Source organism: Cadophora gregata, assembly GCF_030347475.1.
Source record: "Cadophora gregata isolate MNR1 chromosome Unknown scaffold_3, whole genome shotgun sequence".
NCBI lineage: Eukaryota > Fungi > Ascomycota > Leotiomycetes > Helotiales > Ploettnerulaceae > Cadophora > Cadophora gregata.
This window is the reverse complement of record NW_026695926.1, coordinates 414,859-435,546: the sequence shown is the minus strand read 5'-3', so window position 1 is coordinate 435,546 and position 20,688 is coordinate 414,859. Positions and strand designations below refer to the sequence as shown.

At 48.2% G+C, this 20,688-nt stretch overlaps 5 protein-coding genes across 6 annotated transcripts; 2 read left to right on the top strand and 3 right to left on the bottom strand.

Annotated features, from left to right (window-relative positions):
• The first annotated feature begins 1,466 nt into the window (after window positions 1-1,466).
• ONS95_008704 (uncharacterized protein) lies at window positions 1,467-4,979 on the top strand. The gene is made up of 6 exons (XM_058502249.1): window positions 1,467-1,914; window positions 1,964-2,259; window positions 2,310-2,378; window positions 2,429-2,776; window positions 2,827-3,740; window positions 3,794-4,979. The coding sequence occupies exons 1-6, from the start codon at window positions 1,771-1,773 to the stop codon at window positions 4,684-4,686; spliced, it is 2,664 nt and encodes an 887-aa protein (XP_058361176.1). The 5' UTR covers window positions 1,467-1,770; the 3' UTR covers window positions 4,687-4,979.
• Window positions 4,980-5,115: 136 nt separating this feature from the next.
• Window positions 5,116-6,829, bottom strand: ONS95_008703 (uncharacterized protein). The gene is made up of 3 exons (XM_058502248.1): window positions 6,099-6,829; window positions 5,964-6,041; window positions 5,116-5,871 (listed from the first exon to the last, which is right to left on the bottom strand). The coding sequence occupies exons 1-3, from the start codon at window positions 6,366-6,368 to the stop codon at window positions 5,368-5,370; spliced, it is 852 nt and encodes a 283-aa protein (XP_058361175.1). The 5' UTR covers window positions 6,369-6,829; the 3' UTR covers window positions 5,116-5,367.
• A 668-nt stretch (window positions 6,830-7,497) lies between these two features.
• ONS95_008702 (uncharacterized protein) lies at window positions 7,498-11,548 on the bottom strand. 2 transcript variants are annotated; one of them, XM_058502247.1, is made up of 8 exons: window positions 10,646-11,548; window positions 9,917-10,586; window positions 9,670-9,761; window positions 9,447-9,620; window positions 9,357-9,378; window positions 9,156-9,297; window positions 8,883-9,099; window positions 7,498-8,783 (listed from the first exon to the last, which is right to left on the bottom strand). In XM_058502247.1, the coding sequence occupies exons 2-8, from the start codon at window positions 10,179-10,181 to the stop codon at window positions 7,968-7,970; spliced, it is 1,728 nt and encodes a 575-aa protein (XP_058361174.1). In that variant the 5' UTR covers window positions 10,182-10,586; window positions 10,646-11,548; the 3' UTR covers window positions 7,498-7,967. The 2 variants fall into 2 exon arrangements, with proteins under 2 accessions (XP_058361174.1, XP_058361173.1); XM_058502246.1 differs by having other exon boundaries at window positions 9,670-10,666.
• Window positions 11,549-13,142: 1,594 nt separating this feature from the next.
• Window positions 13,143-18,327, bottom strand: ONS95_008701 (uncharacterized protein). The gene is made up of 2 exons (XM_058502245.1): window positions 16,662-18,327; window positions 13,143-16,595 (listed from the first exon to the last, which is right to left on the bottom strand). The coding sequence occupies exons 1-2, from the start codon at window positions 17,616-17,618 to the stop codon at window positions 15,381-15,383; spliced, it is 2,172 nt and encodes a 723-aa protein (XP_058361172.1). The 5' UTR covers window positions 17,619-18,327; the 3' UTR covers window positions 13,143-15,380.
• Window positions 18,328-19,538: 1,211 nt separating this feature from the next.
• Window positions 19,539-19,901, top strand: ONS95_008700 (uncharacterized protein; the record flags this gene model as incomplete). Its single annotated transcript, XM_058502244.1, has 2 exons — window positions 19,539-19,839; window positions 19,894-19,901. 2 exons carry the CDS (start codon window positions 19,539-19,541, stop codon window positions 19,899-19,901), a joined length of 309 nt encoding a protein of 102 aa, XP_058361171.1.
• Between the last annotated feature and the right edge of the window lie 787 nt (window positions 19,902-20,688).

The window sequence follows — 20,688 nt, the reverse complement described above, 5'->3', positions numbered from 1 at the left end:
TTTGGGTCTGCACATGAATAGGTTATCAGAAATAGCAAATAGAATATTACTGATACTTCTCCCACCTTTCGAGCTATAAAGCAAGTTGTCGTGTGACAGTGACAGAACCGCTCTTGCTAACCGTGTCGCTTAGAACACAACAGCCCGAATCCCCTCCCAATCATCGACTTCCTATATATAATTGCTCACTACGTCCCAGACATTTGGACATCCTCGTCTTCATACTCATTTCTGTCTTTATCTTAGTCTTCGTCCTCTGAGCCTCTCTCATACCATTTACCACTCTCATCATCCGCCCTTATTTGAGACAATATCACCTGATGACTGTGACAGAACCCGAGGCGTGAGACATATCTCATGGGGAGATGTCTCTTTGTAGTCTAGCATAATACTATGTATCATAGCTGGTATCGTGGAGGTGCCTAAGGGGTTCCCACTGCGTGCGGCTTCTTCTGTGCTTCCACAGATGTGGTAGCGCTTATTCCGGAAGATAATGAAGATTTTGGATGGTGGATTGGCATTAAATTTCTTGGGTGACGCTTCTTGCTTGGTTATTAAGGCTGGTCGTCTCTTTCTTGGCCTGGCTGCTTTGTTTTTGATTTTGACCTTGGTCTTCCGTTGTCTGGTACATGGCCGAATACAGCGCTCACCATACTGGGCTCTTACTATCTAGCGATGAAGACTGAGTCTTCATCGTTATTCCTTATCAAAAGCGTCCCATTTGAAGGTATATTCATTAGTATTTACTTGGTTGGACCACGATGGATCCTAAATGTCTGGAGTTCAAGAATCTGTGGTGGCGACTTGGGTTCCAATAGTTGGCATGACCCCCCTGGGGTACTCGGGGTGTGGCTTGGGTTCAGTTGACAGTAATAGAGGAGTCTCCATTTCTCTGGACGAAGGTAACCCAACATAAGGAGAGATTAAGGAATATGGAGGCGTGTACAGTTGGATGGAAAATAATCAAAAGCTTCAGTTCTTGAATACCAGCAATTAGGATCAAGAAGCCCACGTGAAACCCCTATGACAGATTTAATGAAACCTCGAGTTCGCAAAGCCTTGCTAAATAGCGAGGCTTCGTGCCCCTAGCGTGCGCAGAATAGTTGGAGCAAAACCTGTCAAAGCATGTCCACCGGAGAAGCACGACATAAGCTCAAAGACTGCATTGCTTGATTCTACAAAACCAAATAAGTTATCCTGCAATTCCTGCTCCACAGGAGAGTTAGCTCCGCTTGGTTACCGTTGCCGCCACAGAATGCAACAGCGGCTGAGCGGACATCAATTCGCATCAGATGCCCTCGGCCATTGTCTTCATTCGGTTAGTTGGGATCAGGGGGTATTTACTTTTATGCAGGTACAGAGTGGGGACGGACCAACCTTAACGAGCATTGACGAGAACCTTCTGTGTTTGGAGTAGCTCGCCAAGCAAATAAGATAAGCTCCCCTGGTCTCCGCGTGCGTGCGAAGAACGTTATTCCATGGATTGTTCTGCATCGGGCAGCTATGGTGGCATCGAGTTGCATCTTGCCTCCAATGGGAAGGTCAGTATGCAGGAAATATTGGTGAGTGACCAAGAGGATCCATGGATATGCTTCCGAAGTGTGAAGATCACCATCGACAATTGCGATAACGTATTGTGTCGTTCTGTGGGGATGCAAGTGCCTCGGTGCCAAATTCCTCTTCTTTCGAGGGGTAAAAATGTTATAGATACTGTGACTCGCCCTTGGTAGCAGATCCATCAGCGACTGCGTCTCCAGCTGTATCGTCAAGATGTTGTTCTCAAGCAAAACCGCCCTCTTCTTTCAAGCAGCATCGCTCGCTTCTGCTGTAACACTTCCCAGTGGTTACAAAGCGAGTCCAAGAAGCGAGAAGGTTGTCCCGGGTGCCTATATTGTTACTTTCGAGTCAAACTTAGTATGTTGAACTCTAAACACCACAGAAAGAGCTCGACTAATACCTTCAGCCATCATCAGCCAACTTCTACCAGAATTTGACTGCCAATGGTATCCCAGTCACCACTCGCCAGACATTCGATCCTGCGATTTTTGCTGGAACCTCATTCCATCTCCGTGACGTCAATGATACACATCTCGATACTATCGGAAACTTCACTCAAGTCAAGAGCATTTCTCCTGTCAGGCTGCACCAAAGAGCTGCTCCAGTCGGTGATGTGGCAAATGTTGCGAAGCTATGGTCTGCTGCGAAGCTGAAAGGCCGAGCAGTAGCGGACAGCGATGATATGACCACTCATAAAATGACGTAAACCAACCGGAACTGTCAATCAATGTTACAATGCTGATATGATTTAGTGGCGTTGACAAGTTGCAAGCCGAGGGACTCGATGGCAGTGGAATCACAATCGGAATCATTGACACGGGGTGCGTGCTGCAACTTTGAATTACGCTGATCATCTACTAACACAAGAAAGTATCGATTACAACTTGCCAGCACTTGGTGGTGGTATCGGTCCTGGATTCAAAATTTCATATGGTTACGATCTCGTGGGTGACTACGATGCAAATGGCAATCCAGCCGCTGATGATGATCCTATGGACTGTCTCGGACACGGAACTCATGTTGCAGGTATCATCGGTGCCTCAAATGATCCTTACATCTTGGGCGTTGCTCCAAACGCAACACTTCACATGTACAAAGTCTTTGCTTGTGAAGACAATGCACCAACAGACATTCTTATCCAGGCATTTATCATGGCCCACAACAATGGCGTCGATTTAATCACGTCCTCTATTGGCAGCAACAACGGTTGGCCTGAGGAGTAAGTCTGAGCTCTAGTCGTTCGAAGTCTCCTGCTAATTCACCCATCAGTCCTTGGTCTGCAGCCACTGCCGCCATTGTCGCAGCTGGAACACCATGTATGCTTGCCGCTGGAAACGCTGGCGAGGATGGAATGTTTTATGCATCGTCAGCTGCATCAGGAACCGATGTCACTGCAGTTGGATCTGTAGACAACACTAACACTCCCAGTGCAGCGACGATCGCAAGCTACACAGTTGATGGCGGCGCACCTATCGAATTTGTCTACAACCTGGCAGTAGGCAATTTCTCCGGCACCAGCCTTCCGATCGTTGCCACCAGTCTGGACAGTAAAGTGACGAATGATGGTTGCGACCCGATCACAAAGGACTTGAAGGGTACTATTGCTCTTATCCGCCGAGGAACTTGCACATTTGATACGAAGGTTGCCAATGCAGTTGCCGCTGGTGCTCAATACGTCTTTCTCTACAATAACGTCGCAATACCTGTCTCTCCTCAAATCACCGTCGCTGACGTTTTGGGAGTAGCTATGCTTACCAACGTCCTTGGAGAGGAGTTCGTCAAGCAGCTAGCAAGTGGTCACAAGGTCCAAGCCACGTTTGGAAAAGACCCCATTCTGAAGATTGATACCCCAGGACCTGTGAATAACCTTAGCGGTAACACGATGAGCACTTTCTCTTCTTACGGCTTGTCGGCTGAGAACACCATTAAGCCAGTCGTGTCGGGACCAGGAGGCTCGATCTTGTCAACTTACCTTACATCTGAAGGTAGCTACGCAGTCCTTTCCGGTACTTCTATGGCAACCCCCTTTGTTGCTGGAGTAGTTGCACTGTACATGCAAGCGAAGGGCAAAGGCATCAATCCCAAAGTGATCAATAGCGCTCTTGCAGCAACAGCAAACCCATTGAACTTCAACGACGGAACCAAGAATTCCACCTTCTTGGCCTCGGTTGCGCAGCAAGGATGTGAGTTTCTACATAGCCTTGCAATAAATGAATTGTTACTAACACTTCAATAGCCGGACTTGTTGATGCATACCAAATGGTTCGAGGAGGAATTTCTATCTCAGAGGCCAACGTGGCACTCAACGACACGGCCAATTTTGTCAAGAGCCCCTCCTTTTACGTCGAGAACACTGGCAAAACATCGGCGACCTACATTCTGAGTCACCAGCCAGCTGCAAACAGCTACGCTTTCGACAATTCCTACGGAACTGCTGGCAACTTCGGCGTAGTCCCATTCCCACCCCAGATGGATGAGAAGTATTCAACTGTTGTGATCTCCCCCTCAACTTTGACCATCGCCCCAGGTGCAAAGAAGCGAGTCAGCATCAACGTCACTCCAGATGAAAGCCTAAACAGCAAACTTGTCCCGGTCTACAGTGGGTTTATCAAAGTCACTTCCTCATCTGGAGAGGTTGCTGGCATACCCTATGCCGGTGTTGCCACCAAAATGAACGACATCCCCATCGCGGATCCTACTCTCAACCTCTATGACAATGAATATGCCTTGGGCATCGTGCCATATTCCGGCCCCGGAAAGACATCCTCTGGATCTATTGATTCGTATAAGCCTTCAGCCGGAAGCGTCCCAGTCTACTACTGGTCCAACACTTGGGCCTCCAAGGCTATCCGCTTTGACATTGTCAGCGTTAACGGCACCAACCCTGTTTTTGCCGCTGGTCTTGCCACCGCTGGCTCAGTGGCGGGATTCCCGTGGAATTGGGAAGCAAGAATTTTACCTGGTTTCTACAACGCCAATGCTTTTTACGGTACTTTATCGGATAAGACTGTTGTGAAGTCGGGCGTGTACAAGATGGTGTTGAGACTGGCGAAGGCTTTTGCTGATCCAAACCGTGGAAGAGAGTATGAAACTTTCGAAACTCCTCCATTTTATATGGATATGTCATAGACAGCACACATGTTCATATGTGGAAGTAGCATGATAATCTAATGTCATTGTTACTCTAAACCTCAGAAGCACAATACTTCCTTACTTTCTGTGTCTCATTTTTGATAGAATCTACTCAGATACCTCCATTTTTACTCTTTCTGCGTGATGCAAAAAGCCCCGACTTTCGCATTAACTAAACATGTTTCTCGAACATTTGCAATCAATCATGAATACCTGTGTTGTGTTGAAGAGATTCTGCAAGTATAAACCTTTGAATGTTGAGGTTTGGTGAATCATAAAGTGAAGCTGATGATTGTTGATGGAGATTGTTTCCAGCCCATCCAATTATTCATGACATCTCAAGGCTCAAGCAGGATTTCACCAAACCAGCCTTATACGAAGAAATAAGAAACTTAATTTCAGCATTGTGGTTGAAGAGAAATATGCGTTTTTGTTCTCCCACCAGGTCTGATTGGCCGTACATGAAGTTCGCTGTTCTCGAGTAACGCGGAAAAGCATCTCTATTTCCGAGCGCTTTACTCATCAGGTACACATTAAAGAAAAGCTTCCAAAATTGCGCTTCAGCATATCCCTCTGGCAATTTCCTCCATAGCCTTGTTCTAAGTCCACCCTTTCAGTGAAAGTAATCATACACTTCCATGACCTTCTCAATCACGGCAACCTTCGCCTTAGACTCCACTAAAGTACCCTTAAATAGCTCTCTTGTTGTTGTCTCCACTCTGGTGCCTGTACCAGCTCTAATTCGCTTTGCACCAGTGGCCTTTCCATCAGTAGCCTTTCCACCGACTTGAGCACTACTATGGGTAACTTTCTTAGGTGGCAATTCGTCGGAACTCTCACGCTCTCGGCGGTGCGTTCTTGGTTCATAAGACTTCTTTGTATTTGGCTCAGCGGCAAGTGTGCGTTATGAGCGGGTAGCAGGAGTGGAGGACGTAAGACCAGAGCGCCTTTGAAGAGGTGGAGAGGGGGTGACGAGATCGACGAATGGATGCTGGATGGTTTCAGGAGCTTCCCAGGACGAGAGAGTGAAGAAGCCGTTTCTGCGCGGCGTGGTTCGTCTTCAGGAAGGAACAAAGATGGACTCTCGGAGCGGCGATCATCTTGAGGGAGGAACAGGGACAGGCTCTCGGAGCGAGGCTTGTCTTGAGAAACGAACAGCGACGGGCTTTCAAATCGGGACGCCTTAAGAAGTGACTGTTAGGTAGCTTGCCTGACAAATAGATAAACTGAGAATTTAATTGTCCTGATAAGGATTTACTTGATTCAAGACTCACAGATTCTGGCTTCGCTGGTTCTGAGAGCATCTGGGCAGTTATTTCTCGGCAACTTTGAGGAGAATCCTTCAAGGAAACCTAGCCAAATCAGTCTCTGAAATATCAAAACGTGCGAGAACCCAAGGGCTCGCGTACCTCTTTAACACTACCTTCATCGTCAGAAATCTCGATGGGGGCCATGGACGTGGAGTTTCTGGCCCTAGCCTCCTTCAGATTCATTTGAGCCTCCCTGACCTCGCACTCTTGCTTCGCTTCTCTCTCGCGTACCCTAGGACCCCATGAGGACATTAGACTGCCCGGCTTCGGCTTAGACTTTTGATGACGACTTGCTGAACTAGGAGTTTGGGGCTTCGTGCCGTTCGACTGGCTCGACTGAGACGGGCTTCCTGTATCGATGGGCTTCATTTTCAGAGAGTCGTTTGTGCGCGAGGGCAAATGGAAAGCACAATGAATTGGAGATAGACTGAGATTTCGGTGTGGATCTGCACCGAGTTCTGGAGGGCGTTGTTGGTGTTGTTGTTATTGTGGGAGGAAAGGTCGTTGCTGGAAAAGAGGAGGGAATTGATTTCGGAGATGCGAGAGCGACAGTTCAGTCTCCTGTGCTGCATGTCTGAAAACGCTAAACAATATTCGCCAACCAAAAATCTTTGACGGCACCCAGAGACATATGGAACTTGGTAATTTGTGTATTCTCCCTCTTTGACTTCCTACTCTCTTGCTATCATGAAGGAGCGGCAAGCACATCTAGGTGGGAGATCCCCTTTTGCCTCTGGGGAGAACCCAGAGCCAGTATCAGATCTTGAACAGTCAAGAGAAGCTTTTGGAAGACTATATATGGAGAACATTCAATTTCCATGTAGATCAGGAATTGCCAAGTCTTTCGTCACATTTCTGAAGCCTTTTGGCTTCCGCGCTGAAACCCGGCAGCCCCGCTTTAATGCGAAAGCCCTTCCTTGCACGCAGAAACTCTCACAGACACAATAGTATCAACAATCATTTATTACAGCCCGTCCAGTTTATTCTCCGTCTCACATCCGGGTTTAAAGTTGTTTGTAGGTGTCTGGCCTGCAGCCAGTAAGTGTTACCTGAATAGGAAATTCACCCGAAGCGGCCGCTTGAACCAAAATATCCCTTTCACCGTTCTTGTTTGGAACAACTTTGACACTGGAAGGCTCCTTGTGCTTCAATAAAGATTCATTCTCTAATCTGAAATTCTTTTAACAAGTCTCACTCAATTTTGTAATCTTGAGAGCGAATTGTAACCAAGAAAACTCTACTTTCAGCATTGTGTAGCCTCCAACGTGCGTGCAATCAAGCATTCTAAAAAAAAAAAAAAAAAAAAAAAAAAAAAAAAAAATTAATTACCCCATCAACCGGCCCGCAAAGCTGCTGTTTACACTTCAACTGTGGCAAAAAGAAACGAATCGTCTCTACTTCATTCTGTATCATTCTCCAACATTTGTGATATTGTACTGAAAATCTGGGCTATGAGCGCAGGGTAAAAGCACAATCAGCCACATATCGTAAATTATATGTCAATGTCCAATTATAGGTTGTGATATTCTGATACTATATCTTTCTTGCCACCTCACTAGCCGCCCAACATTCACCCCCTCCCCGTTCGCTTGGAGTTGTCACATATCCATCTCCCCGTACACCCAACTATTAATCCACCCCTCTCTGACACCTTTTCTGTCTGCTACTTGAAGCTACGCTGAAGCCAAAATCCCCGACTTTATACCCATAGTTTGATTAGCGAAGCAATAATTCAAGTAATGCCCGCAGAAGTAGCATCATCGTCGTGAGACCTTGAAAGCAATAAACATCAGAAAATGATGTAAAGATCGAGAAGAATATTTACAAGAATATTAAAGTTAAGTAAGCAGTATAGGGCTGGCGCTCAGGCCAAGGGGCGACCCTACAATAAAAAGGCAATCCGAATTAGCCAACTATCCCATTAACACCGCCGGTCCATCGCTAATCCGTTCTTCAAGAATTATGACTTCACGACTTCACCCCAGCAGCAGCAGCACTCTCCATCTCCAAATGCCTCACCTCCAGCTTCTCCTCATACGCGCCCAAAGTCCTCTCATCCACCTCCTCGGCAAACACATCCACATCGGTCGTCTTAAACTTCCTCGCACTAACGCCCCTCTCAAAAAGTAAATCCAGCTCCGCGAAACTGCGACCCATTGGTTCTGGAACCCGGAAGTACGTATACACAATACAGCAGAAGCAGATTGCCGCCCAGAAGAATCCTGCGAAATTGCCCCAGTCCCATTCGCCTGGGTTGAGCATGTAGGGAGTGAGCACGGAACAGATTATGCCGACGACGTTGTACAGGTTGCGGCCGAGGACGACGGTTTTGATTTGGAGGCGACGAGTGGACAATTCGGCGACGAGGGAATAGCAGACTGTGCCAACGGAGAGCTGGTAGAACAGCGCCCAGACTAACATGATGGATCCAGTAGCCAGCGAGCTCTGCTTACGATGGGCTTCAGGGACGAGGCCGAGGAAACCCATGATGAAAAGCATGGCACAGAGACCGCAGAGACCATACAAATAGAGAGCACGCCGACCGATTCCCCAGGACATGAGGAACCAGGCGCCGAAGACGCCGACCATGTTGATTCCGTATTGGCCAAGGGAGAAATCGAAGGCTTTGGAGGTCTCGAGACCAGCTTGTTGGAGGAAGTACGTGGAATAGCCGGAGAAGGAGTTTCCTGAGAGATTTTGGATTGCCCAGACCATGCAGACGATTTCGGTGCGCCGGCGGTCGGTGCCTTTGAAGCAGTCGAGATAAGTGGTGCCTTTGGTGATCTGGTTGTTGTTAGTGAGGCTACTTCAAAAAGGACTTCAGATTTTAGAGCTTGGGATATTTGTGATGATAAAAGGATATTTGGGGAGCAGTAAATTTACCTTCTCTTCCAAAGCTGTAGTATGAACCATCATACTAATCGTCTCATCAGCATCGAAGTCCGTCTCTTTATTCAAACTTGTCAATCTCAAAAGAGCCTTCTTCGCATCCTCAGTTCGGCCTTTACGGACAAGCCACCATGGTGATTCAGGAGCGAGAGCTACACCGATAAGAAGAGGAACGGGCCACATCCACTGAAGGCCGTAGGGGATGCGATAACTGTTGAATGTCAGTTTCGTTGCTTCAAGAGGCGGGTATGGGAAGAGGAAACGTACGCCCACTCGTCGTTACGAGGTAACATGGACTTGACAACTCCAATACCAATGACTTGTCCGAGACCCCAGCAGAAGTTTACGTAGGTGGTCAGGTAGCCACGGAGAGCGACGGGGCAGACTTCAGAAGCGTATGTAATGGTCACTAGACATTGAGTCAATAATAATATTCTCCATATCTCATATTCTGCAACCAAAGCTCACAAGTCTGGAAGACACCCCACGGCTGTGAAACATTAGCACCTGGTCTCCACATCTGAGAGAAAGATGGGAGGAAGAAGAGGAATAACTCACAATGCCACAAAGCACCTCCGCAACCTGTAAGTGCACAACCGTCTGCGCCGTGAAGAAAATAGCCGTGAAAGCAATAATCAGGGTAAGGCAAGTCATGACCGTATATCTATATCCGAAGCGTTCTGAGACGTAACCGTTAATGAAGAGACCGATAATTTCTCCTACATTGGCACCCTGTTTGGTCCGTCAGATTGTCATGTTGGGGAGGAAGGGGAAGACAAACGTTGCTGAGACCAGCTTGCCATGGAGCGGGGATCTGGTAATCTCCGTTGGGGAGTTGCTTGCCGTATTTGCGGTTGAATTGAGGGAAAGCGTCTGTGATGTTCGTTAGTCGAAGTCAACACTGCCTTCGACAACAGTCACTCCTTCCACCTGCTCTTCCCTCTCAATCGGAATGGATCCTCTCAATGACCAATTAACCAACCATCAAGTTCCATCGCGCTCCCTATGTATAAATACCTCCCACTTACAAAAGCTACTCAGCAAGCACAAATCATACCCCTCCATAACAATACAAGTACTGATCAGAACACTCCATCCCACTGCCTTCGGATACAGCTTCAGACCTTGCCACAAAGTCATAGAATGTTCCTTATCGGTAGCATTCCGCGCATTGTGGATAACTTCGTTCATGGATTTCGTGTGGTCGAAGTTGTCTTTAGGGGCAAAGTGCTCGGCAGGAGGAGAGGAGGAGGGGTCGATTGTGTCGGGTCTGGTGCTAGTGTTGGTGTCCATGGTCGATAGTCGGTAGTGTTCCTGAAAGATAGAGGATCTGGTGGTAGGAGCAATGGTGTAATGAAGGTTGAGAGAAAGAGCTTCGTAAATAGGTGAGGACAAAGCCCCTGTCGTCTACAGTTGGCAGTCCGTTGATTGATATACTGCGAGAGGGGCAGAGAGGACTGTTTCTAGACAGCTCAATGCAAAGCTACACAAGCAGCAGATCTTTTGATCTTCAGCCTTCCAGTCTCAATTCGTGAAAGCTCTCAAGAATGGGGTGCCTCGATGCACGAATTAGGACAGAGGTGCGTATGTGGAGGAGCCGCGCAGGGGATGATGGAGTGCAGTAGAAGAGGAGAAGAGTGAGGGGAAGAAGAGAAAAAAGCTCACATAAATCCGGGGAGTTGACCCCTCTTATTATGCCTACGTACAGTTAGTTCAATTGTGTATTTGCTGCTGTACGACCTGCATCCTTGACCTACTTGGATCTTCATTGCCAGTCCCTATGTAGTCTGGAAGTAGTTAATCTCTCCCTATGTGTCAACCCGGTTAGTCGACAACAAGTACCGAATATCCTTCTCATGGAATTGACTTCGTCTCCCCCGCCATCTCCTGCGCATGTCCCATCCATCTCTTGCCCCTTGACTGGTGCTCGAGTCGCCTCCTCCTACCCGCAGCTATCTCAGAATTTTTTACGTCGGTTGCCCCACTCCCCACTTCTCTTATCCGCATCAGAGTTCGAATTGGCCGAGTCTTGGCCCGAGAACAACAGACACCTGACAGCCATGAAGAACCGCATCAACACTTCAATCCAATCATATTTCGAACATTTCGAGATAGGGATGCAGCAGCGAATGGAACTGAATGCCTCGAACCCCAGCTTTTGCACCCCGCATCCGACGGTGATTATTGACGAAACAAAGGTGTATGGTGGCATGGACGCACGACAGGGGACCTTTGTACTGTACCTCCGTACACTGTACAGTACTACTGTAGCTTTGCAGTTGAGGATGATCCCGTCAATTGCCGACCGAGGGCTTGCGGTATGGCTTATGGCTTGCAGCCACACACGCACAGAGTCACCGTTTTCATGCTGGCTGTTCGGGAACTCAGAAGGTCATGGTCATATGAGGAGAGGATTGCATCCCGATGTTAAACACCTTCCTGTTGAGGTTAGATATCACGTGTGGTTCTGTTCATAGCTAGATGTGTCCAATCAGATGGCGTTTTCCAAGTCGATGAAGCTTCGGCTGGGCTCTGGGCTGGTTCTTGTTTTGACTGCAGCCGACTCCTTGGCTGGACATGAACTTGGCTTGGACAGGCCCAGTAAGTAAGTGAGGAGAATTTTGTGTTTCTTTGCAAGGACATGAGACGATAGATGTGAGCTGTTAAATAATTCAGTTTCGCGAAAGGTTGCCATTATTCATTGACAATGGTGCTGATGCAGCTGTCAAATGTGCGGTCTTCTCTCCGCACTTTGTTTTGGAAGTTCACGCCGGGTTTGACTCCCGATTTTGACTTTCCACCCCGCATTCCCCCAAGTTTACATGATATGTGCTCGAGACGAGTAGAGATGAGGGGCTCAAAGCCGTCCAGCCATGTCCAGTACACTTAAACTTGCGCCGTGCTTTTCCTTTTTTTGTGCATTCCTCACGGGGCTCTTGATCTGTCTTTTCGTCTAGACTTTCACCCCATGCTAAGTTCTAGAGCGGAGCTCTACTGACCTGCTGCAAATCACTCAATCGCCGATAATGCCTTCATTTGGGTGATCGTCCCGTTCCGTCGCACTGGAATTTCCCCCTGCACGGCTATTCATAGTTTCAACCCCAGTGGATTCAAGTGCAAGGATAACGCTAGCTGGCTGAGAGTTATCAAGTAGTTCGTTGGGTGTACTGAATGGACGCTGAGCTGGCCATGAGTACTGAAAGAAGATTTGGTTTAGGAAATAAAATATTGTCTGCTTGTCTGCAGACCTGGGAATAAGTCAAGTTTCGGTGAGTAGATAAAGGACATTTCTGGCTCGTGCCATCATGTGCTATATTTCCCATTCTTCTCGGCTTATCCAGATATAGATTGACTAGATTAGAGTCACTATCGCTCTCGCAGGCCTTCGAAAACTTCTGTAGATGAGACTTCTCTACTATGTGCTCCACCAAGCCCGCTCACTTCTTTAGGTTCCAGCGGAAGATTGCGCCAATCCTTCTAATACTCGTACGTCTTCTGTGGCTAGACACTCTGAAAGGCCTCCATCAAAATCGCCTCGTCATGATATTTTTCCGCCTCACTCACCACGTATCTCCAGTGTTCTCCAGCTCACACTACATCTTTTCGACTAAGTTCCCTCACGATGACTGACTGGTCATTGTCTCGACGGCACACGAATGAGTGATGCAGCCATCTCAGAATCTCCCCAGCCTGTATTCGCCTTTGGCTGGAGCTTTAGGTCCCATCTTAACGGGTTCGAGTTTCGAATATCGCAGTTTACTATCAGTGTTGAGAATTGAGAAAGAGCTGAAATCGGCCTTCATTGCTACTCTTGCAACTGGGACCTAATGCGCCTCTAAGAATCGAGACAAATCTGATGATAAAAGCTGACAAGAGGAGCCAAAAACGCCGTCAGAACATCTACAGAATAATGAACAAGGTCATCGACTAGGATGGTGAGGTCACAAACAGCATTCCAAGCAAAGGGTGCTCGTGACTCAGTTGATAACCTCTGCCGTCACTGTCAAACCTTCAACAAAATGGTCTCGATCGATACAGTAGTACTGTAAGGGCACGTGGCAATTGTCGGTATAGTACGAGTTAGGCGTATTCAGCTTGCGCTGAATATTGTGATCTTTTGGTCCCGTTAGTGGAGTTGGTGTGAGCTTAACCTCAGTATCATTACAAAAATTCATTTCACAACTTTCCTAATGTTGTCATGCTTGAATTATTTGAAAGCTGTCTTGTATTCTGGAACCTTGATAAAGAATGAAATTTGGCTACACTAAGCTCGAATCCCCTCCCGTCGGCTCCTTTGAGATCTGGAATTATGTCATACCAGGAACCGCCCAAACTTGAGATCTAGTGGAATACCGGATGCAAACCATCATCGCACCAACTCCAAATTGACGGGGCTTGTACCTGTCTGTACCTGACCCACACTTCCCTCTGATGTAAAGTGTACGTCCTCGTAATTGAACAACCGCATGGAGAAACATTCTTTTTTATCCTGCCTCCAAAGCGTCTACCTAGATCAGGCTCCTCACCTACCTTGCCTCTTCGGGATGTTTACATCGGATCCGTCCATCGCTTTCCTCCGCCCCACTTTTCCCTCGCTCCCTTCCGCCCAGTTCCACAAGTTCCGCTCCTGCCAAGCCTTATTCCCTCTTACTGTATCTCCCGCCGTCCGAATTATGGAACGCGGGACTACCCCGCTCACTATCCAACATTTTCCAATTCTCCATCCCTGTCTCTCCCGAGTCCAGACTCCAGACCTCTGGCTTGCAGGATGCGGAGGGTGGCGGATTAATTTCTTTTGGCTTTCAAGATAGGTGTACAGTGAGAAAGTGTGGTAGGAGATAGGTAGAGAGAGGGATACCTAATGGGGGAGAGGGAAGTAAAGGGTAAGCATGTATTTGTGTGGTACAGGTGGAGGGTGAGCTGATGGTATTTGGATGGGACGGGGGATGCGATGCGACTCGATATTATGAGGTAGATTGTGTCCACAGAGTGCCGCCCAGGATATTTAATGAATCACATGTATGCTTCAAATGATCATGTCAGCTTACAAGCGCTCCTGATGCGGACATAGCCAACTGGGAGCTCTTCTCATCCACGCAGATAGGTATTTAGGTATTGAGACCAACGGAAGGGTAATGAATCCATGGAATGATTGGTATGCATTCCTATTTCGATTTGATATTCTGTAATCCGATATAAGAACAAGTTCTTCCCATTCCCATTCCCATCCCATCCCAAAACCTTCCCAAACCCTTCCCAAAACCAAGCCAAGCCAAATCAATCAACACACCAATCAAACCGAACCAGATCCAGCCTAGACTCCTCATTCCCATTTACAGTACTGTGGCTTTTTGTTGTGGGTATGTGTGTAAGTAGTGTCATCTGGGGGTGTTTTGTTTTGTGTTGAGTTTGTTTGCCGAAAGAGACACAAACTCTCACAACTGCTAACAAACAATTTTGCTTTCCTTTCCTTTCATCTTTTGGTCTTGTCGACCGATCGTTATGATTCTCCCCACACACAGCTGAGTGCATTGTTGCATCGAATTGTATCCATTTTGTATCTCGACCCGCCAGCTTGCTTGTTTTGCTGTCTTGATATCCACCTCCCTTTACACCCACGTCCAAACCATCCAATGCAGCCCTGGATTGAGATCACACCAGCCAGCCAGACCCTAGAGCGCACACTTGGAAAACAAGGATTTGAGAATTGAACAGAACAGAACTGAGCAGAACTGAACGAGAAATACTGGCTGCTGCTACTGATTGCAAGCGCAGAAGTTGATATATCCACCACGACCACTACAGATCCCCTTGCACGAGAATATGCACGACACACCCTACCATGAACTAACAGCCACTTTGAAAAAAGAGAAGGAGACAACAGGAAGCCAAAGAAAATGCATAGGATCAACGACACAAACACAGACGAATCAACGCAGAGCCACGCGCCAAATAAGGAGAATCGTATAATATGTTCATGCGTCAATCATAAAGGAGTGTAAGGTAAGGTATACCGGCCTCCGCTTTCTTCCCATCCCTGCCATTCCATTCCGATCTCCCGATCTAATCCCTCTTCCTCCCTTTCAAGTAACCCAACTCAAAGGATAGACCAGACAATACGTACTGCCAGGATTTGACTAAACCAAATTACAACAGACTAATTCGACTTGAGCGAAACGGAAACAAACAGGAAGTACGAACGAACAAAACGCCATGCTGGGACTTGTTAGCCCTAACAGAATTAAATGGAGCAAAACGCCAAGTACCCCAGACTCGGCAGCTGAAGTGCGTATGCGGAAGGAAAATTTTGAGGAAAGAGGGTCCGGATAAGGTCCATGAAGGGCTTTTGTGTTGACGTGTACCGGGAGGTAATGAGAGATGTAGTGCGACGAGAGGAGATAATCGTTAATGCACGAATGAAGTGCTGTCAAAATCCGATCAAAGCTCGGGGCAATGACTCGTACCGGGGCTGAGACCCACTCGTCCGTCCAACTACCGTTTTCTCTTCTTGCTCTTATCTGGGCTGCCTTGACCGCCAGCTGTCGCTGTCGGCGGCAAGAAGCCCATCTCCACTGTAAGGTCATCCTTCTTGACGGGTACACCCATGTGTCGTCCATACCGGCCCTTGCGACCATTGCCCTCGTCCTCACTGACGCATTGGTCTGCGCTGAGGCCGGCATCTTTGCATCGCTGGCAAGGGCGCTGACGGTCGCAACCCTTCTTACTCTTGCGGCATCGCTGACAGCGGGGCTTGGATGAAAGATCCTCTTCATCTTCACCGAGCTGATTCTGGAAATTTAGTGCAGATGCATTGGAGGTCTTGCGCGATTGCGAAGGCAAGGATGTTGGAGAGATTGGCTTGGCGCTGGTTGGAGCACTGACTGACTTCTTTGACTTGACCTGGCCTGGACGTGAGGTCTTCAATTTTGACTTGACCTTAACTCCAGATGCGCTTGTCCGGGGCTTGCCCATTATCGGTACACTCTTAGACTTGGACCCCTTATGCTTGTCATCCACATCCATGGGGTCATCTTTGAAACCAGGCTTGAATGTTTCGTCACGGCCATCTTCGTAGTCACCCTCGTCTCCACTTGGTTCTGTGCTATCTTGGCTGGGCAAGATATCATCCAAGTGTTGGCGGAACTTCTTTACGTGACCGGGTGGAAGAATTGGGCTGGCTTCACGCTTCATGCGACGTGGAGGTGGAAGCTCAGGCTCACTCTCACTCTCACTATCAGAAGTAGCTCCTGTGGAGGAAGCAGCATCTGCCTTGCCGCTGAATGTGTCGTCAAGCGTGGAGGCGGAAGTGCGTCCGTGGGAGATATTTGACATCTCGCCCAATCTCATCAATTGAAGTGCTACATCCTTGTCCTCCTCAGAAACACAACTGCCAACAGTTGGATCTGGTGTAGGAAGTATACCGGAGCTGTTGCCGCCAGGTGTGCTGCCAATTGATTGGCGGTTTGGTGGGTATCCTGCAGCTCCTCTTGTGCGACGACCTGGGGCCGGTGTAGTGTACATCCCAGGTTGACCAAAACCATTGCTGTAACTCTGCGGTGATTGCAGAGGCTGTGGGTTCGAGAACGGGTTGTGTGAAGGGTTGGTAAAGGGAAATGCTGATCGCTGATGCTCCATGCGACGAGCGGGTGAAACGGAAGAGTTCGAAGTGGCAGCTGGCATTTGCGGAGGAGCAAACAAAGGTAATTCCTAGAGACATTAGATTAGTACTCGATTCCAGCAGGCAGTCGATCGAGGGAGAATGAAGCGACATACTGAGCTCTCAAATTTCGCTCGCTTGCGTCTCCCACCCTCCACAATATTGTCCAAACTGATCTCTGTGTTTCCAATGTGCTCACTTTTTGTTCTGCTAGAAACCGAGCCAGGTGCTCCATCTCCGCTGCTGTATCCGTTCAAGCCATCACTGTGATTGTCTGCAAAGCTGCCATGTGCGCTCGATCCTCTGCTCTTGAAGCCCGATCGCGATCGGCTCTTCTTCATGGGTGGCGGGTTTGTGCTAGCAGATGCGCTTCGACGACCACGACCTTGACCGCCATTTGGAGAGATACTGCGCTTTCTAGAAGTCCTCGAGGTTGGTCTGGAGAGAGGCTGACCATAACTAAGCGCTTGTGCTGGTTGGGGAGGAGGCATGTGGTGACCATCGCCAGGATAGTACGCCTGCTGCATAATTGGTGAGCCAGAGTGATATGATGCTGGACCATATGCGCTAGCTCCTGGTGCTGGCTCCTCAATTACTCGAACATATACGACCATGTTGTTTCGCAGGTTCTCGTATCGTGCAATGAGAGTGTTTCCTTGATCATCCTCAAAACTGACCCCTTTGGCACCGCCAGGACCAGCATAGAGGCCATAGAAATTCTTGACTGTTGTTACAATCGAGTCTGTGGTATCATGTGGAAAAATTTGGACCCTCATGGGTAGTCGCGCACGATATTGGGGTGAATCGGGGAAAAGGAGCTCGAATGCGACACTCTTGGGTGTTGGACTTCCAAATGGCGACATGCTTGTAGAGTGTGGGGTTGTTGTACTGGATTGAGCAGCCCCATAGAGAGCTGGTGGTGTAGCCATTCTCTGGTTGCCAGTTCCCACGTCCATGCCTGTCATTGTGTTCCGGGTCGGATACGAATGAGTCGAAGGAGGAGCGTCGGCGCCGAGAAAAGGAATTTGTGCGTTTGAGGATTCTGAGCCAGAAAGAAGATTGGGAAGTTCCATTCCCTTGCAAGCAGAATATTTCTCGGACGATTGCAGTCACTGGTTGTGAAATGATCGCTGTGGGTTGAGGTGGGAAGGTTGTGTGCTGGCGGATGGGGCCGGTTGTCGCAAATGTAGGGGGACGAAGCTGGACAGAACGACTGTGGTACGAAATCTCGAACTGAATAGAAAATGTGGTCAGTATGCTTGAGGATATGCTTGGGTATGATACTAAAGAAAGATTTGATGGAAGGTAGGAGGAAATGATGGGATTGTGGAGTGCGCGGCATTCCCTGGCGCTTCGGGGCTGATCAAGGAGGAGAGCAGCAGACCCAGCAGGAGAGCAAGGTCTCATGGGATATAAAACAGTGCGATTCCTTGATCGCATACGATGTAATATTGAAAACAACTTACAGCTGGTCGAAAGGGATGCCGTTAGGGGTCTATCATGCAGACATTGGGATTCGGCGGTCGTTCAATCGATCGAGAACCTGCGACAAGCAGACAGTATTAGCAGATGAATCGGAGAGAAATTCAGCCCTTTTATAGATGAAGATGGTCTACCAGATGATGATCGATGGTTTAAAAGACTTACAAGTAAGTTGTTGGCGTTCGTTCTGCGTTCCTCGAGCCTTGAGATGGTTGTGAGTGAGAGATGGAGGTCTAGCTGGCTAGGAAGCGGAGAAGTAGGATGGCCCACGCTTCACACGAGGTTATGCTATGCACACACTAACAATACACATCATAACTCTCCCAACTACATATTTTAAAGAATGTGATTTCAATAGTCTCGAAAATCGTTTGAATATACATCATTTCTCTAGAGATATCTAATGTGCTGCAATTTTAGACTTCCATGTCTGTGTATCATCCTGTGCCTCAATTCGCATCCTCATCCCACCGTATGTCCTAATAAGGTACATCGACTAAAGACGAGGAAAAAAAACAATACAAATATCAGAGCCAAACCCAGATTTCTTTATCACTCTGCGCATGCTTTCTCAGCTCAAGCATGGAGACATTTGTGAGAAAAAGCCTCGTTGGCCGAGTCTTCCCGTGGATCCCGTCTTCGGAGGAGTTCTCGCTGTGTTAGAAACAGCACCAGATATCAGACCAGCTAGATGTGTTTACGAGACTCTGAGAGAAGCGGGATGCGATCAGATTCCCCGAGCGCATGCGACTTCGTCTGGCGTTCTTTACTGGATAGCGTAGTTACTCCAAAGTACAGCACGAATAACCCGTGCCTGTGCTCCAATCTGGAAGGATGCAATAAAGCTGGTCGAGACATCTCAGAAAGCAGTGGCCAAGTGCTTGATTGAGAGCGATCCGCAACCAATGATGGCATACGCCAACGTCTGAATCAGGGATGTGGTGAGGAGGGACATCGATGTAACGAGGAACGCTCAAATGCAATCGTTTGAATGTCTGGAAGTAATCCGAAGCTTTTAAGTGCAGCCAGTCAAGTCAATCCAGGATTGCTGGTCGTGTCCCAGGCAGACCCGCTGGCCATAAAGGTACCGTATGGTATTGGAAGATGCGACCCTATCAGGCGCCGAGGCTAGCTTGGTCTGCTGTTGAGGTATCGGTGAGTTGCAGCTGCAATTATCAAGTGCGCCTCCAGGATGCTGATGCGTACAATATGCGCTGGCTAGGCCGGTGGTTTCAAGTAATCGTTATGCTTGCTTGCTTGGATCTTGTAGGCTGTAAGGCCTGGCAAGTCTACCCTACCCGTAGTGCAATAGTTGGGCGGTGCCGAGACAGGCAAATGGTTCCAGCCATGATGAAGAGGGGTTGCTTCGATTTTCTGGTAGTTTCTGTTTCGGTGCTCATGACTGGTGGATCTGCGATGCAGCTATTAGTCGGCATGAGGGCTTTGTCGAAGTGTGACGGCCAAGGATGCAGAGGCGAGCAGAGAAGAGCAATTGATCATGAGTGGAGTGGATGCTTGTGATCACAGAAGTTGGAGCTGAAGCGAACACCGTCTTTCGACTTCGATTCGGGCTCATTTCCTGGTACGGTCCCTGTGTACCTTGTGACATGTACCGCGATCGATTGTTGTGGTTGCTCTACAGGGTTGTGGTTTGGGTTTTAGATATTGGTGGGCTGTTGGTGGTCACTCTCCTCTGCTCACCCAGCCAAACTCTTGACTTGATGACGACGACCCAATGGGCTATTGCAGCATCCACAACTTCGGACAGGTCGCTGGCCGGCAGTCCTGGGACCTCGACTACTTTTCGCGCAGGTCCGTAAACAAAGGAGGCTGGTCGCGCCCTTTCTTATTTCTAATTTCTCACAGGCAGCTGATGCCGATGTGCTGATAGGACATGTGGTGTGCGCCATAAGCGCAAGAACCCTCAGATTCTGGTAAATCAGCACTGGATGACGAGCCAGCCAGGTACAAAGCGCGGTTTGATTGCGACCGCCAATGGCTGCATTGCTTGACATCCTCCAGTATCTTCGGGAAGCTAAACAGAGAATTTAGGGTGGAAGGATGTGATAATCAAGGATGGGAAAGCGAATAGAGAGATAGATGCTCAAGCCCCCCATTCCATCGTTCGGGGCACTGCTGGGCTCGGCTTTGGCTGAGAGATAGCTGCTTTCCTGACAAGCCGTGTTCCGAGCGGCTAAGTCTTCTAGTCAATCGAACACGAACATGAACTCAGCAGATGAAGCGAATTGACTCAAAACAAGCACAACGTTGAATATCGGTGCAATTGCACTTGGATCTGGATGAATGAGGATGAGAAAGCGGAGAAACTGAAGAGTTCACTATAGTCATGTGACAGGGCGTCATTGCATTTCGCGCATCCCTGTCGATGCAACAATTCATGAACAAAGAGCGCAATTCCATACAACATTCAGAACACAATTCAAACTATATGCAAGCTCTTGTTAGCATATCTAGGAATAGTTTCCAAAAGGCCGCATGTTAAATAAAACCCATTTGGAGATTTTATCGCAGAATATCAAAAATGCAGTGTTGTTGTTGACGCGCAGAGAAGACGCGAAGCGAGCAGAGCTCGGACCAGACGGGTGACATAAGCACGCACGATCCACAGCAACACCCCGGTCGGTTTGTTGTTGTTACCAC

Coding starts and splice junctions, on each gene's coding strand:
- ONS95_008704 (XM_058502249.1), top strand. CDS start 1,771: ATGTTGTTCTCAAGCAAAACCGCCCTCTTCTTTCAAGCAGCATCGCTC. Junction 2,379..2,428: donor ATCGGAATCATTGACACGGG/GTGCGTGCTGCA, acceptor AACACAAGAAAG/TATCGATTACAACTTGCCAG. Junction 3,741..3,793: donor CTCGGTTGCGCAGCAAGGAT/GTGAGTTTCTAC, acceptor ACACTTCAATAG/CCGGACTTGTTGATGCATAC.
- ONS95_008703 (XM_058502248.1), bottom strand. CDS start 6,368: ATGAAGCCCATCGATACAGGAAGCCCGTCTCAGTCGAGCCAGTCGAAC. Junction 6,042..6,098: donor ATGAAGGTAGTGTTAAAGAG/GTACGCGAGCCC, acceptor TGATTTGGCTAG/GTTTCCTTGAAGGATTCTCC. Junction 5,872..5,963: donor AACCAGCGAAGCCAGAATCT/GTGAGTCTTGAA, acceptor TCACTTCTTAAG/GCGTCCCGATTTGAAAGCCC.
- ONS95_008702 (XM_058502247.1), bottom strand. CDS start 10,181: ATGGACACCAACACTAGCACCAGACCCGACACAATCGACCCCTCCTCC. Junction 9,298..9,356: donor GTGGGGTGTCTTCCAGACTT/GTGAGCTTTGGT, acceptor CTCAATGTCTAG/TGACCATTACATACGCTTCT. Junction 8,784..8,882: donor CTACAGCTTTGGAAGAGAAG/GTAAATTTACTG, acceptor AACAACAACCAG/ATCACCAAAGGCACCACTTA.
- ONS95_008701 (XM_058502245.1), bottom strand. CDS start 17,618: ATGGAACTTCCCAATCTTCTTTCTGGCTCAGAATCCTCAAACGCACAA. Junction 16,596..16,661: donor GAGCGAAATTTGAGAGCTCA/GTATGTCGCTTC, acceptor TAATGTCTCTAG/GAATTACCTTTGTTTGCTCC.